The sequence below is a fragment of the Sphaeramia orbicularis genome, chromosome 13 (assembly GCF_902148855.1).
Source record: "Sphaeramia orbicularis chromosome 13, fSphaOr1.1, whole genome shotgun sequence".
Taxonomy (NCBI): Eukaryota; Metazoa; Chordata; class Actinopteri; order Kurtiformes; family Apogonidae; genus Sphaeramia; species Sphaeramia orbicularis.
This window is the reverse complement of record NC_043969.1, coordinates 27205207-27219508: the sequence shown is the minus strand read 5'-3', so window position 1 is coordinate 27219508 and position 14302 is coordinate 27205207. Positions and strand designations below refer to the sequence as shown.

The window sequence follows — 14302 nt, the reverse complement described above, 5'->3', positions numbered from 1 at the left end:
TTTTGAAATCCATGGGATATATCTTGCATACATCTTTATGAAAAGCAAAAAAACAAAAATAATGTTTTTTATGTCTATTATGATCATGTCTTTAAAAATTCCATATTTATGTAATTACGGACACATTAATTTTCTGAGCCCGCTTTATAATCACCAGGGTCATGGGGGTCGCTGGAGCCTATCCCAGCTACTTATGGGCGAATGCGGGGTACACCCTGGACATGTCGCCAGTTCATCGCAGGGCTGACATATAGAGACAAACGATCACTCACACATTCACATCTATGTGTAACCGGGTGAACAGGGGACTAACAGAATTTGGAGGTCCTTGTTTCCTCTTTGATTGTTGGCGTGTCTTTGGGACGCGTTCCGGGTTGTAGCTTGCCACAGACGGGCTCGGCGGTGACGTCATATTGCGCGACACGGAAGTGAATCGATCACAACGAGGCAAACGTCCCGACCGATAGACCGGACTAGAGAGAGAGCTGACTCCAGATCACGCTGCGCTGGGCGGCTATACGTAGTAGCATCACAGCAGGGGAGCGGATCTACAGGGCAGTTTTTGTTCGTGAATTGGGCTAGCCGCTGTGACAAAGACAGACAAAAAAGTGCCTTGCCACTGCTGTTGCCTATTTTCTGTATTTCCTTTTGTTAACAAACTACTATCCATAAAAAGAGAAAGCCACTGATCTTTCAGTTTCTCTGGGAAATAAAAGATACCCACTAGAAATTTTAGAATTGTGTCCCGCCTCCTCACTTATACCAGGCCACATATGGACAATTTAGATTAACCTATTAACCTATCAGTGCATGTCTTTGGATGGTGGGAGGAAGCCAGAGTACCCTGGGAGAACCCACGCAGACACGGGGAGAACATGCAAACTCCACACAGAAAGGTCCCACCCCCATCGAGTGGTGTAGGAATTGAACCCAGGAACTTCTTGCTGTGAGGCATGAGTGCTATCCACTGCACCCTAATTATGTCACCCTAATTACGGAAACAACCACTTATTAATAAATCATTAATGAATAATCAATAAATGACTAGACAAACAAAAATGTCAACTAAACAACCGTCCTAATTTGCTTATTCAAAAATTGTTTTAATTGTGTTCTTTTTATTAAGTTGAGATAATCATGACAGACATTTCTTTTTTGGAAATATATCAAATTTTATATGGAAAATAACAAATTGTGTCTTTATCTGAGAAATCACTTTCAACTAAGCACTAAACGCCTCACAAGGAAGTCTGTTAATTCCCAAATCACATGGCCTTCTTCACAAGATGTCATTTCCTCCTGAGAAAAACACTGGCAAGACTTCATGGTATGTTCTTTTTCCTCTTAGTTATTTAATATAAAGTGTGTGAGTCAAGTGTGTATTTATCACACTTTTATGTCAACAGTGTTCCTACAATATCTTTATAAATAATTTTCAATTTCAATGTTACTCAATTATATGATATTTCGAAGAATCTTTACAAAAACACTATGTGGTGTTATGGTTATGTTGATTTTAGGCATGAAAACAGAAAAAAATGTCAACTATACCTGCCAACTTGAGTTACCCTGTAAAGGTAACTCAAAAAGTCCCTCAATTATATATTGACCCACCGATAGAATTAAATAGATTGATAACTTTCCATTTAGTTTCACACTCACACACATTCAGAGGGTTTGAAATTTAGTGAATGCAGTATTTGTTAATATATTAGCATCTTCTTCCATATATCATAGTCTCTGCAGTTTGGGCTCAAGCAGCTCCTTCTACAATAAAATACATTCATTATACAGTCAAGTTCTGAAAATTATGGATAAAAACTCAGTTTCCTTGCATCATTGTCACATCCTGGAAAAATATGACTTTTGAAAGCGTCACTGATTTCCTCTTCCTGAAATTAATTTACAAATGTTTTAATAAATTAGAACTAGAGCAACTTCAAAATTTCATCCAAGGACAGGATGCACTTTTTAAATAATAACTGTTAAATTCCCGACTGTGGAATCCCATTTGGACAGTCAGCTCTCTTCATAAAGGGCAGTCAAATCTGGAACATGTAATAAAACTGTAAACAGACGTCAAAACATTCACAGCAAAGGTTAAGAGCAGACTGGGAACAAAACAAGAACATGTTCTAAATGTGTGGTAAATGTGAATAGGACTTTATGTTGTTTGTTTGTACTATTATTTATGTTTTATTTATATTTATTATTTTATTTTATTTATATGTATTATTTATATTTACTTAGCTCATGGCCCATAGGCTATGAGCTATTGTGACAGTGCTGCGTCTAGAATCGTCTTCATCATTGTCTCCTTTTGTAATTTCTTCAAACATTTCTGACAAAACTACTGGTCGGATTCATTTAAAATATTTTATATCCGAATTATTAAAAAAAAAAAAAAATGCCTTTAGTTATAATGGTCCATATTTTGATGCCTTATAACATGGAAATGGTTACAGATATCAATATAGTTTCTATTGAGTGCAGATAGGAAGTTATACATGGACTTTCATTTAATTTACATAGCAACATAGCAAGAGAACCTGACAACCTCGCAAATTCAACTTGTTATTGATATTTGATAGAACATGCCAGTGAGCTACAGTGCCATTGGTCCTATTTTGTTGTTGTTGTTGTTGTTGTTGTTTATTCTGTAGCTTATTTTCTAACTAGTTAAATGCAATATGCTGTTTGTGTATCAACTATGTTTTACTGCATTGTCTGATAAATAAATGAATATATAAATAAATATATGAGTGGTAAATGTTAATAAACCCTTCAGTTACAGACAACACATGTTTTTTAAGTAATACCCCACTTCTGTTAACTGATTTTTAGTAGAATTTTTGCAGTTCCTGTTGTTCTTTTGCAACTCCAACATTCCCAGGCTGAGGTCAACAGCCCTGATTTCTCTCCGGACCGTCACTTTCTAAACGTTTTCTAGTTCCTCTTGCAGGTCCTCTTGTTTCCCTCCACTTTCATGTTCAGAATTTCTTAATCGTTGTCTCAGCAGAGGTCACATCTGCACTATTGTTTTGTGGTTGCTGTTCATTAGCGTAAAACCAGAGGGATCGATTCATTCTTGGCTCTTTTCCATCTCAGTCTATGCTGTTTGTGCATATTTCACTTTGGCACTGAATTATATGCCTACCTACATGAAGGACATCTTAGCTTTGATAAAAATCATGTCACTTAGTTAAATCCAAATCTCTCTGAGGCATTAAGAATATGGTTAGTTCCAGTATATCACATAATATGTATAATGGAGTATCCACCATTAAAGACCACTAGAGGGTGATATCATAAACATCTGCATGTACACTGGTGCCCATAAACTTGGAATAATATTGCTTTCAGACACATGCCTCTTTTTATTCATATTTATTCACATTATTATCACCTTTGACCAGGTGCACTGATTACATACTGAGTCCCAGTTACACTTAATATACCAAGAATAAATCACACTGTCACAACTTTATGGGTAACAGTGTTCAATACTATTCTTAAACAGTGTAACAAAGATAAACGTATCACCTACAAACAACATCAGAGAAAGCTTAATTTAAACTCTGCAAAACAGAAAGCAAAAGGGAAAGACGCAGTCACACATCTATGCTGTGGGGGGTGGTTTCATTAATCAGGAACTAAAACCTTAGAGTCATGTACCATTCCAGAGGTTGTGAGGTACAGAAGAGGAAACTGAGTGGATCTATGTGATGAGTAAGTCAGAGCAAAGGTTTTCTTAGAACTGAAAGCATAATGGAAAAAAGGGTGAAAAAAAAAAAAAAAGGACTCACAAACTTCAAGTCTTATCCCCTTGTTGCATAGGTGAAACATTTTCCTCAAATGTAGTGATATGGATATTTTGGCTGCTCTGTTTGTTGATTTTCAGCTAATACATGATCTTTCAGCGTGATAATATCAGTAAGGTTATGATTTGATGAATGATGTAGAAAACGAGCCCATGAAAAGCTGTAAAAAAAGGCTTGGATTTGAAAAAAATTAACTGAGACATATCATTAATGTGGTGACTAAATTCTAAATCCATCCCCTTCTTCCACACAACTGTGTTAATATTTAGAACTCTAGGTCTGGTTTAAAGCTTTTCCACATTTCCCTAACATGCTATATAATAGAGACACTTACAAACAGACCACAAAAGTACATTTTTCTGAGATCAAATGTCTTCATATCTCTTATCGTGAAAGAGGAAAACCATGTTTCAAACCCACAAACATTGTTATCACCTGTTTCTTTTTGTATGCTGACGAAACGGCGTAAAGCTTGTTATGGTGGCTTTTGACTTGACTTTCTGAGTAAGATAAGGCGAAGATATCACACAAATACTGAGGTTTGTCCGCACCACATATGTCACAATATTTAACATTTACTACTTAACCCATAAAGACCCAGTGCTACTTTGGTGGCAGTTCCAAATTTTTTTCTTTTTTTTTCTATATTTACCTTTTCTTACATGATTTATTGCCATTTATTATGACATTATCCTTTGTATTTTGCTTTTTTACAGTGGACATCAGGTATTTTCCTATATTTAATTTACTAATCATGTAGGTGTCCATAAAAACTAAGACTAAAGTTGAGGGTTATTTTAACCCAGGGGTGTCAAACTCATTTTCTTTCAGGGGCCACATTCAGCCCAATTGGATCTCAAGTGGGCCGAACCAGTAAAATGTTAACTGTGGAAAAAAGTAAAATTCTATTATGATCAGGTTTACATCCACAAAATTTACTTAAAAGTCTGAATAACATGAACAGCTTGAATTGTCTTAAGAAAAACAAGTGCAATTTTAACAATATTATGCCTCAGTTTATCAGTTTATCATTTACACATGTGCATTACAATCACATAAAACGTTTAGTAAAAGGCAGAATATTGGTAAAATTGTATTTACTTTTCTTAACACATTTCCATTTGTTCATATTTGTACAGGTTATTCACATTTTTTGTAAAAGTATAGTTTGGTAATGTAAACATTTTCATGTCATTTTACTTTTTTACACCAAAAAAATAAAGAGAAAATGTGAGGTTGTCATTATTTATAGGTTATTATGATAATATTTTACTGGTTCTGACCCACTTGAAATCTAATTGGACTGTATGTGGAACCTGAATTAAAATGATTTTGACATCATTGATTGCTAATATCTTCAGTGTAATTTTTGCATTTCACAAATTCATCCCGCAGGCCGGATTGGACCCTTTGGCGGGCCAGATTTGGCCCCCGGGCCACATATTTGACATCTGTGTTTTAACCCAAAACAGAGAAAACTGAAGAAAAAGTGACTTTTCAGCAAAATATAGCGTTAACTGAACATAAACCAAATGTGTCCATCCACTGTCATTTATTCAACTCTATGGGTTTTACTTGTGAATCAGTGTTGTAGAAGATGACGGTGTTTCCACATTCACTATGGAGCCTCTGAACATCCAAATGGGTCATATCTGATGACCATGAAAAGATGACAAACTGTATTTTACACCAATTATTTCCATGTATTGATAGGATTAGTGGATCAACAGGTATGAAACATTTTAAATCAGCAGATGGTTTTGGTTGTTGGTGGCTCTTTAGGTCTTTATGGGTTAAGTAAAAAAAAAGTTTATTAACTCATAGCTAAAATCAATTGATGTAAAGATGTATTTTAAAAATTACCAATACCTTGCCCATCATTTGGCAATGAGTCATAGAATACACTTGGCCCTTTCCCATTAACACACGCAGAAAGTTACTTCAGATATAAAATAAAAAAATATGATGATTCTAAATAGGTTTCAGTATTTCATTTTAAAAGCTATTTATAACCATCAGAATGTCCCTTTAACTCCAGACGGATAAAAAGTAAAAGGGGAATTTCTGAACTCTTCTCATTTTTGCTCTCATGGACATTTGCATTTGGACTCTGTGTGAAATAGCTCTCAGCAGCAATTCAGTTTATGTCATGACCATGTTGAGAGTGTGGACAACAGAAAAAAATACAAATGAGGAAGGAAACATTTGTTGAGAGAGAAGAGCGAGACGAAACCAAATGTAGCGTCACAGACAGGAAGTGCATCATGTTGAGGGGAGGGGAGGCAGGATGGTATATGAGTATAACTTTGCAAATAATACCATCACTGAAAAACACAAGACAGACAGCAGCCACTTCTTTGGCTCAGTGTTAATTCTATGATGTTATTTTGACTTTTACTGGTGTTTGGGAGAGAAGATGTTTTTTTTCTGTCCAGTTTGCCTCATTGATGTCTTGGATTAAGCAACTTTGTCAGTTTCTGAATGGATTATGACACTTCATGACAGAATGATGAGACCTCTCAAAAAAGAAATGGATATAAACAAAAAGATGCCAATTCTTGTCCTCCTGATGATCTATATTAACGGTGTTTCAGGTATTTAACATTTGTTACACTTCATGTTTTGTCTGAATGTTTTCTTTGTTTAATACAATTTAGTTTTTTTTTTTTTTTATTTAGATCATGATGTTTACTTTTTTTTTTTTTTTTTTAATATTGGAATAACAAAAGTGATTATTTTTATTTAACAACATTATAAATGCAGTGATTAAAGTGGAAAATTAAGTTTGTAAAAATATGTCCTTTTAAAAAAAAAAACAAAAACCAAAAAACCCCACATTGTCATTAATCAGAGGCGATCCTGTGATCAATTTTCAAGATTACCCTGACTTCCTTTTTCATGTATGACTTCATCCAGTCCACAGTTTTGATGTAAAATGTATTCACTCACCACTTGTGTATCCATTTAGTCTAAGATTTGATCTCAGACCTTAATACCAAAACTGCTCTCTGTATTTTTTTATTTTTTTTTATGTAAATACAAACCATAATGTGTGTTTATGTTCTCTGTCAGGAATGAATCTGTCTCCACCTGACAACCTGGTGGTGGAGATTTGTGACGGGGAGGTAACTGTACTTTGGGATAAGCCTGTGGATGCCCCTTCTAACGTCCAGTATAACGTCCGATTTGGAAAGTGAGTTCTGATCACATAAAATTGCTGCAGAATTACAGCTGTCTATTCAGCAACTTCCTGTATTTTATTAACAAATGATCCAAAGCTCTATATTTCAACGTCTGCCTCTGAAATGTGTTTCCTTTCCTGTTTTCTGTGTAGGATTATCAAACTAATCTCTAAATCTTCTAAATCTAAATTTTTTAACTGGTGTATTTTCTCATTTCAGACATAATGGTGAATATGCCATGGTTGACACTTGTACAAAAATCACAAAGTCTTTCTGCAACCTTAGCAAACTCATACATGATTATGGCGCTGCCTATAAGGTCCAAGTTCAGCTGGTCATAGGAGATCACATGTCTGCGTGGACACCCAAAAAAAAAATTCTCCCAACTTCAAGTAAGTATTATTAGATGTCCTTTCTTTAAGTCACCCCTTGGAGTATCTTAAAGAAAAAGTTTTTGACACTCTTTCTATGTTCTTACAGGTGAATTACTGCCTCCCAGTTTCACTTTGTTGGCTACATCCACCACCCTGAGAGTTTATGTTCACCAAAAACCTATTCTGAAAAAGATTTATAAATTTGGCGTTACTTACACCATCTTTCTAGAGGAAAAAGGACAAAATACGGTATGAAGAAAAAAAAATATTGTAACTGGAAAAGTCTATGTTTTATTTGTAAATGTTGATAAATGTATGGCTAATGAATTACTGATTTATAGTGATGTGCATAAATTTTTATCAGGGGCAAAAAAACTGAATGTGACATCTTAACCTTTTGCTGATCTGTGTTTTGATTTTTTATATTACAGAATGTAGTTTCATACCTGAAAGATGACACTGACGAGGATCAGACGACTCAGACTTTCAGCCCTCTCCATTGGGGGAAAGAATACTGTGTCACTGTCAAAGTGGAGGGTAATGGAGGTCTCACCAGCAGCCAGTCGTCTCAGCAGTGCGTTGTGTTACCAGAGCAAGGTGAGAGAAACACAATAATCTTCATGCACAGGCTGAAAGGAGCCTTCCAGAGGTAGTTTGGCTTTCTAAAATCACAGAAGTTGTCTTATGTGAAAAAAAAGTAGTAGTAGTAGTTTTTAAATAAAGTGACAATAGAAATAAACTGAAGAAAGAAATATGGAAAAGGTTATGTTGTAATTTTATTATAGTTTATCCTGTATTTCATCCATAAGTATCTGTTGCATATATGGGTGTTTCTATGAAACTGGTCCCTAAAAACAGGACATGGGGGCTAAAAATTCAAACCAGATGTAGACTAATGTAATGAGGTGAGTTTAGAAGCCTTTGGGTCTATTTTAAAAATAAATACTTACTGAGATAGAACACAAACTATTTTTCAGACAAAACACGTTTTTATATTATTTTACATTATATTTAAATACAAAAATCCGCATGTAACACGGTCAAAAGGACACAAAAATTACGCGCTACTATTTTTTTGAATATCTCTTTAATCTCTCACAGGTACATTTTGGGAATTTAACTAATTATGCAAGGCAGAGTGTTTCACAAAAATGACCACTGTTGCAAAATCATTACTGATTTGTATGTGTGTAAATGGGCAGGTTCTGCATGTAACGCAAGTGGACATGATGGGTTACATACAAAACCTGGAGTGGGACTGCCAATTCATGAAAAACCTGCATGTCTGGATTAGAAATCATCAAATTTAACACAGTGTCTTTAATTACAGTGCTATATAAGACCATTTACAGAGGTGTTTTCCAGATCAAATGCACTGACACCTAGGTAGGTTTTTGGTTCCAGTATTTTATAAAAAATATTATTTTATTAAAAATTCATTAATTTTGGGATGGCCCAGAGCAAGAGTATAATTTTTTTTTTTTTTGCACTTATCTGAGGTCATCATTAGGTACATCCTGGGGGGAAATATGTCTAAATTTCTCTTTTATTATTGGGTCTAAAAAGCTGGCAGAAACCAAAATGTACTCAGTTTCATAGAAGCACCCATGTAAGAGCAGTCCATTCACCGATTTCAAAGATATTACACACAAAAACTTTTCACCCATGTGGGTAAACGTGAAACATGCAGATATGACTTTTAAGTTGGGACCCAACATTATTTTCAAAGAATCACAGATAGAGATCTAAAGTTTTCAAGGAAGACAAATTAATCATCGAAATATTTTACATCTTCACACCTACTCAACTCCCCCCTGTTTTTTCTTCCTACAGAATGGATCATAATTGCTGTATCATCCCTGTCTGTTTTGGGTGTATTTATCATCATTGCTATTGTGGGAGTCTCCCTTCTGTGTTTCCTGAAACGTCCAGCGAAAACGCCTGTTGCACTGGTAAATACCAAATACAAAGTTGAAATGTAGTTATGCAATAGCACGCTGTTGAGGAAGAAGTCAAGTTTTTCAGAGGAGGACAAATCCTTTCTAAAAATACTACATACACTCAGATTTAGTAAACATGTCAAATGTGTGTGTTGGATCCTCTCTTCTCTAACACCAGTGTTGTAGTTGCAGTTTTTTGCAGATTGGTTTACTTTACTCCGAGGGATTCTACCTCACTTAGATGCTCTTTTTATACCAAATCCTGTTACTGACCCGTTACCAGTTAATATAATTAACTGCAAGATGTTTCTTTTTAGTACCGCTTACTTTTCCATCCTTTGTCACCCTTGTCTAAACTATTCTGAGATCAAAAATCCTTTTTTTTCTTTAAATAGTAAATTTGAAGATAAAAACCAACTCATTTTAAGCAGCTGATGTATTTCCTTTGTGTTGTTGTGAAAAAAATGTAGGTTAATGAGATTTGCAAAGTATTGAGTTCTGCTTTTGGTTACATTTGACATTTTGACTTTTTTTTTTTTTTTTTAAATTTGGGTTTGCATTGAGTAGTAGTATATACAGTTTATACAGTCACAGAAAAAATTATTAGACCATCAAAAGTCATCAAAAACTAACTCCTGTGTGTATCATGTAATTAAAACAGACAGAAAAGAAAACATGGAATGCCTAAAAGCACTTTTTTTTGTCAGTACAATGTCATAGCTATTGATGTAAGAACTTAAGTGATTTTGGTTATTATCAAGAAAACATGGAAAGTGGATAGATATCAGCTCTTAAATAAAACTCTTATGAGATATTTTTGCTGTTATCATTTTATTTGTCCAAACAAATGTACCTTTAGTTGTACCAGGCATTAAAATGAACACGAAAGTCAAGATAACAAGGGTGGTGTAATAATTTTTTTCCGCAGCTATATATATATCTATATATATCTATATATCTATATCTATATATGTCGAGAGAGAGAGAAAGAGAGAGAGAGAGAGAGGTTGTATTTTCTGCAAGACCTGTACTACCTGTTCATTGTACCTATAGGTGCATCATTGTACAGCATTTGATTTCTCTTTTCAGAAATGTCTTGTAAGTGGCTGGAATCCACTCTCCGTCAGAGAAGGGACCATGGAAGTCGTCACAGACAAAGGCTGGTTCCTGTCCAGTTACAGAGCAGAAGTGAAACAGTGTGATGCCAAAGAGTCACCGTCACTTCATGTTGAAATAACAGATGAGGATGGAGACGAAGACAGGAGGACGAGCACAGACAGTGGGGTCAGCATAAATTCCACCTCTGATACAAATGAAGAATGTCCTCCAATGAGACAAGAGGACAGTGGTTGTGGAAGCCTTGTAGGACAGGAGAGCTCTGGCAGTCAGACAGAATACCCCCTTCAGGATGAGAGGACAGACACTGACCCCACTAGGAAGAGGGTGGACAGTGGGGTGGGGTTTGGCTGTCAGCTTGACTCTTCATCCATAAATCTGGATGGACAAGACAGTGGACTTTTAAAGGAATGTGTTGTTGGTTGTAATTATCGCACCCAGAGGCCTTCAGATGTGCAGATTTCTGTATGCGATGATGAGCAGATGTTTAAACAGATGCCTCCAGAGTCTGAACTGGCTGATGTCGTCACAGGTTACAGAGCCATCCCTCAGCTCTGTACTTGCTCTGGTGCAGGTCACTGCTCTTGGTGCCATAATTGTGTGCATTTTGGAGCTGAGGTTGTTAAACAGTACAAATCTGTGTGTATTAACAATGAACTGCTCAATAACAAATGTAATATTATGGACTCTTTCAGAGGAAAGCTTTATTCCACAAAAGGACAAATGGACACTGTGATAATGGGTGAAACAGATGCATCATCTAATATGACTTTTGTACAACTGGAGGAGACTTTCCCATTATTAACAGCCTTGTCGTCTCTGCCTCTAGTGGAGGGAGAGCAGGACTTCAATATGAACAATGTGCCGCTGTCTCTCTGTGACGTAGAGCTCACTAATGACTGATGCACTGTGGAATCTAACAATGCTATTTGTAGAAAAAGGCGGACATGCTTAACTGGAGCAAAAAGACTCACATTATTCATTTTCTGTATCATGAAGAAAGGACTGGTTAGAATTTGGGGAATAGAAATGTTCCAGCGTTAGGGTGAAGGGGTTGAACCGTGACAAGGAAACAGAACAAACAACAAGGTTTAACATGGAAGGAAACCGAAGTTAAACCACACACATGCTGGTTCACTGGTGTCTCAGGAGCCTATTGAGATGGAGTCAGTGACGTTCAAGGCCTGACTTAGCCTTGTCGCTCTGGGTATATTTACAACCGACTGAGCAGCAGCATACCGGAAGTGAAACTGATGTGGGAAGAAATGCAGAGAGACGGTTTGACAGTTACATGCTTTTGGACATTTTGCCAGATCTCCCTGTCTTTCACCTTCATCAACAAAGGCACTCAATGCCAGTAATAAAACCTACATTTCTGAAATTCTCCTTCTATTTACCATCACATTTACAACTTTATTGTGGGGTGACTATAATGTCATGAGATGATGTTGTTCCCTGAATGACTTTTGTATCTAAGAGCTTAAAACTGCAGGTTTATTTTTATTTAAAAAAAATAAAGCCTTTTATTTATTGCACATGATGGTACATACACAACGCTGCCTGTACTCATTTATAAGTGATTAAAATAAAATTATCTCAATGGTATGGTGTACAAATGTCATACAAAAAAAGATAAAAACATCCAAGCAGCAGTCAGATGACATTTATGATAAATGGTGAACCATGACTCAGAGAAACAAACAAGGAAAACCCTCAGACAACCTATATAACTACTGGAAACACTGCATATTACATAACTGTACATGGGATCCCCATATGTAAATTATGTACAGGAAGTAGGGCAGTGGTTTCAAAGTTTCTAAAGGAAGACGCGGTATTTCCTCTTTCAGACTTCCACTCAATTTTAAAAAGCCCCAAATAACACTGAAGAACAAAGAGGTCAAATGTTTGTATCGAAGCTGAATTGTGATGCATAACTTGCTTTTGTTGTATTCATACTAGTTATGAAGGTTTCTGTTTATTAGGTAGATTCCAGGTGAAATCATTTAGTTCTCTATGTAGTATCAAGTACAAGGAAGTGAGACAACATTTAGCTTATTCTAAAGGGTGAGAACTTCTCAGATCTGCAAAATGTCATGATGTATGTGTGAATCATAATCCATCCAGTGTAGATTACAGGATATATTTCTTATGCATCATTCCATGCAGTTTGTAAGGCCTTTCAGGATGACAAAGAACACATACTTCTGGTTCCTCCATAGCATTTACTGTAATATACATACATACTTTTGTCAAATGACCTATATATGTATGTAATGACACCTAAATTGTATGTTATATTATTTGTTACATTTGCAATTAGATCTTATTTTATATTTAATGGTGCATGTTTATAAGTCATCATATTGCCAAATGTTGCTCCTGTTGCTAAGCCTCTATATATAGCTTTGACTTCCTGCTAAATGAGGAACACAGCAATAGTATTATCCAGTGGTCAAACTGATCATAAAATAAACACAGCTGTCACAGGAATAGTATGAAGGCCCAGAGAGTCTACAGAGGTTTAACTGTTCGGTATTACCAAATTATAATCCAATGTAAACATTGAAATTTATATGGAGTATAGATCCTGAAAAAGTCTCTGCTCAATCAATTTAGACTACACAAAGAGCATGTTTATTTCACTGTTTATAATCTTTTTAGTTTACTTATTTATTCATTTATTTTTTTGACTCATTGCAAAATATGATGGTGAAATGTACATTAATATGTTAATTTTACAATTTATAGTACAACCATTTCTATTGCGTAGAGAGTTGTTAATTCCTTTTTCCACCAGGTCACTCATGCAGTGGCAAATCTAAAAAAAAAAAATTCCACACACTCACGCACATATATATATATATATATATATATATATATATATATATATATATATATATATATATATATATATATATATATACACACACACATATATATATATATATATATATATATATATATATATATATATATATACACACACACACACACACACATATATATATATATATACATATATATATATATATATATATATATAGAGAGAGAGAGAGAGAGAGAGAGAGAGAGAGACAGAGAGACAGAGAGAGAGAGAGGGCTTCAAAACTCATACATCAAATATGATACGTTTGGCGTTATATGGTTAATGTACAACAGAAACAAAACCAGTGTTAAAAACAGCATAAAACTACATCTCCACAACAAATATAGGTTCTTTGTAAAAGTTACAGTCATGGTCTCTAGGGTGTAGTGGGGTAGAGGAATAAACACCTTTAATATTGCTTATTGTTAATTTACTTTTTGTTAAGCTTGTAGGGATTGTTTGTTTTCACTAGTACAGTACAAATAAGAATACAAAAGTTAACAGGCAGCTACAGGAGGCTGCCCCTTGCCCCCCTGTTCAGTACATCTGCCCCTACAACTCTGTACAGTACATTAAACAGATCAGTTATACTCAGGATAATGAGTCTGAAAATCTTACAACTAACTAAAACTGATAGTAGACACACTGTTGTGCACTTTTTAGCTAAAAGTTGTGTAACTGCTTCATAACCAGTGCTGTAGTTTGTGCGTATCTATCATACATAGCTTGGTGGCAGTTCAGCATGAGTTACCACAAATTCTGTAAAGTGGCATGTATGCAAATCAACACAGCTGCACATAGCTACTAAACATAGGCTCATCTCACTCTGTAATAATGAAAATGGCAATGGCAGCATGCATCAAACATGGCTGTGAATGTGTGAACAAGCAGCCCTGCATGACTGCAGATTTGAACAGTAATAGTATGTGATGGTTCTGATGGGCTTGAACTGACCTTTTCTTAAAATGTCACTAGATAGTTTTCAAGTCTGCAACAGCCT

At 35.4% G+C, this 14302-nt stretch overlaps 1 protein-coding gene across 1 annotated transcript; it reads left to right on the top strand.

Moving 5' to 3' along the window:
• The first annotated feature begins 6161 nt into the window (after positions 1–6161).
• il10ra (interleukin 10 receptor, alpha) lies at positions 6162–11987 on the top strand. Its single transcript, XM_030151256.1, has 7 exons — positions 6162–6415; positions 6894–7014; positions 7223–7395; positions 7484–7626; positions 7809–7974; positions 9211–9329; positions 10407–11987. The coding sequence occupies exons 1-7, from the start codon at positions 6310–6312 to the stop codon at positions 11334–11336; spliced, it is 1758 nt and encodes a 585-aa protein (XP_030007116.1). The 5' UTR covers positions 6162–6309; the 3' UTR covers positions 11337–11987.
• The last annotated feature ends 2315 nt before the right edge of the window (positions 11988–14302 follow it).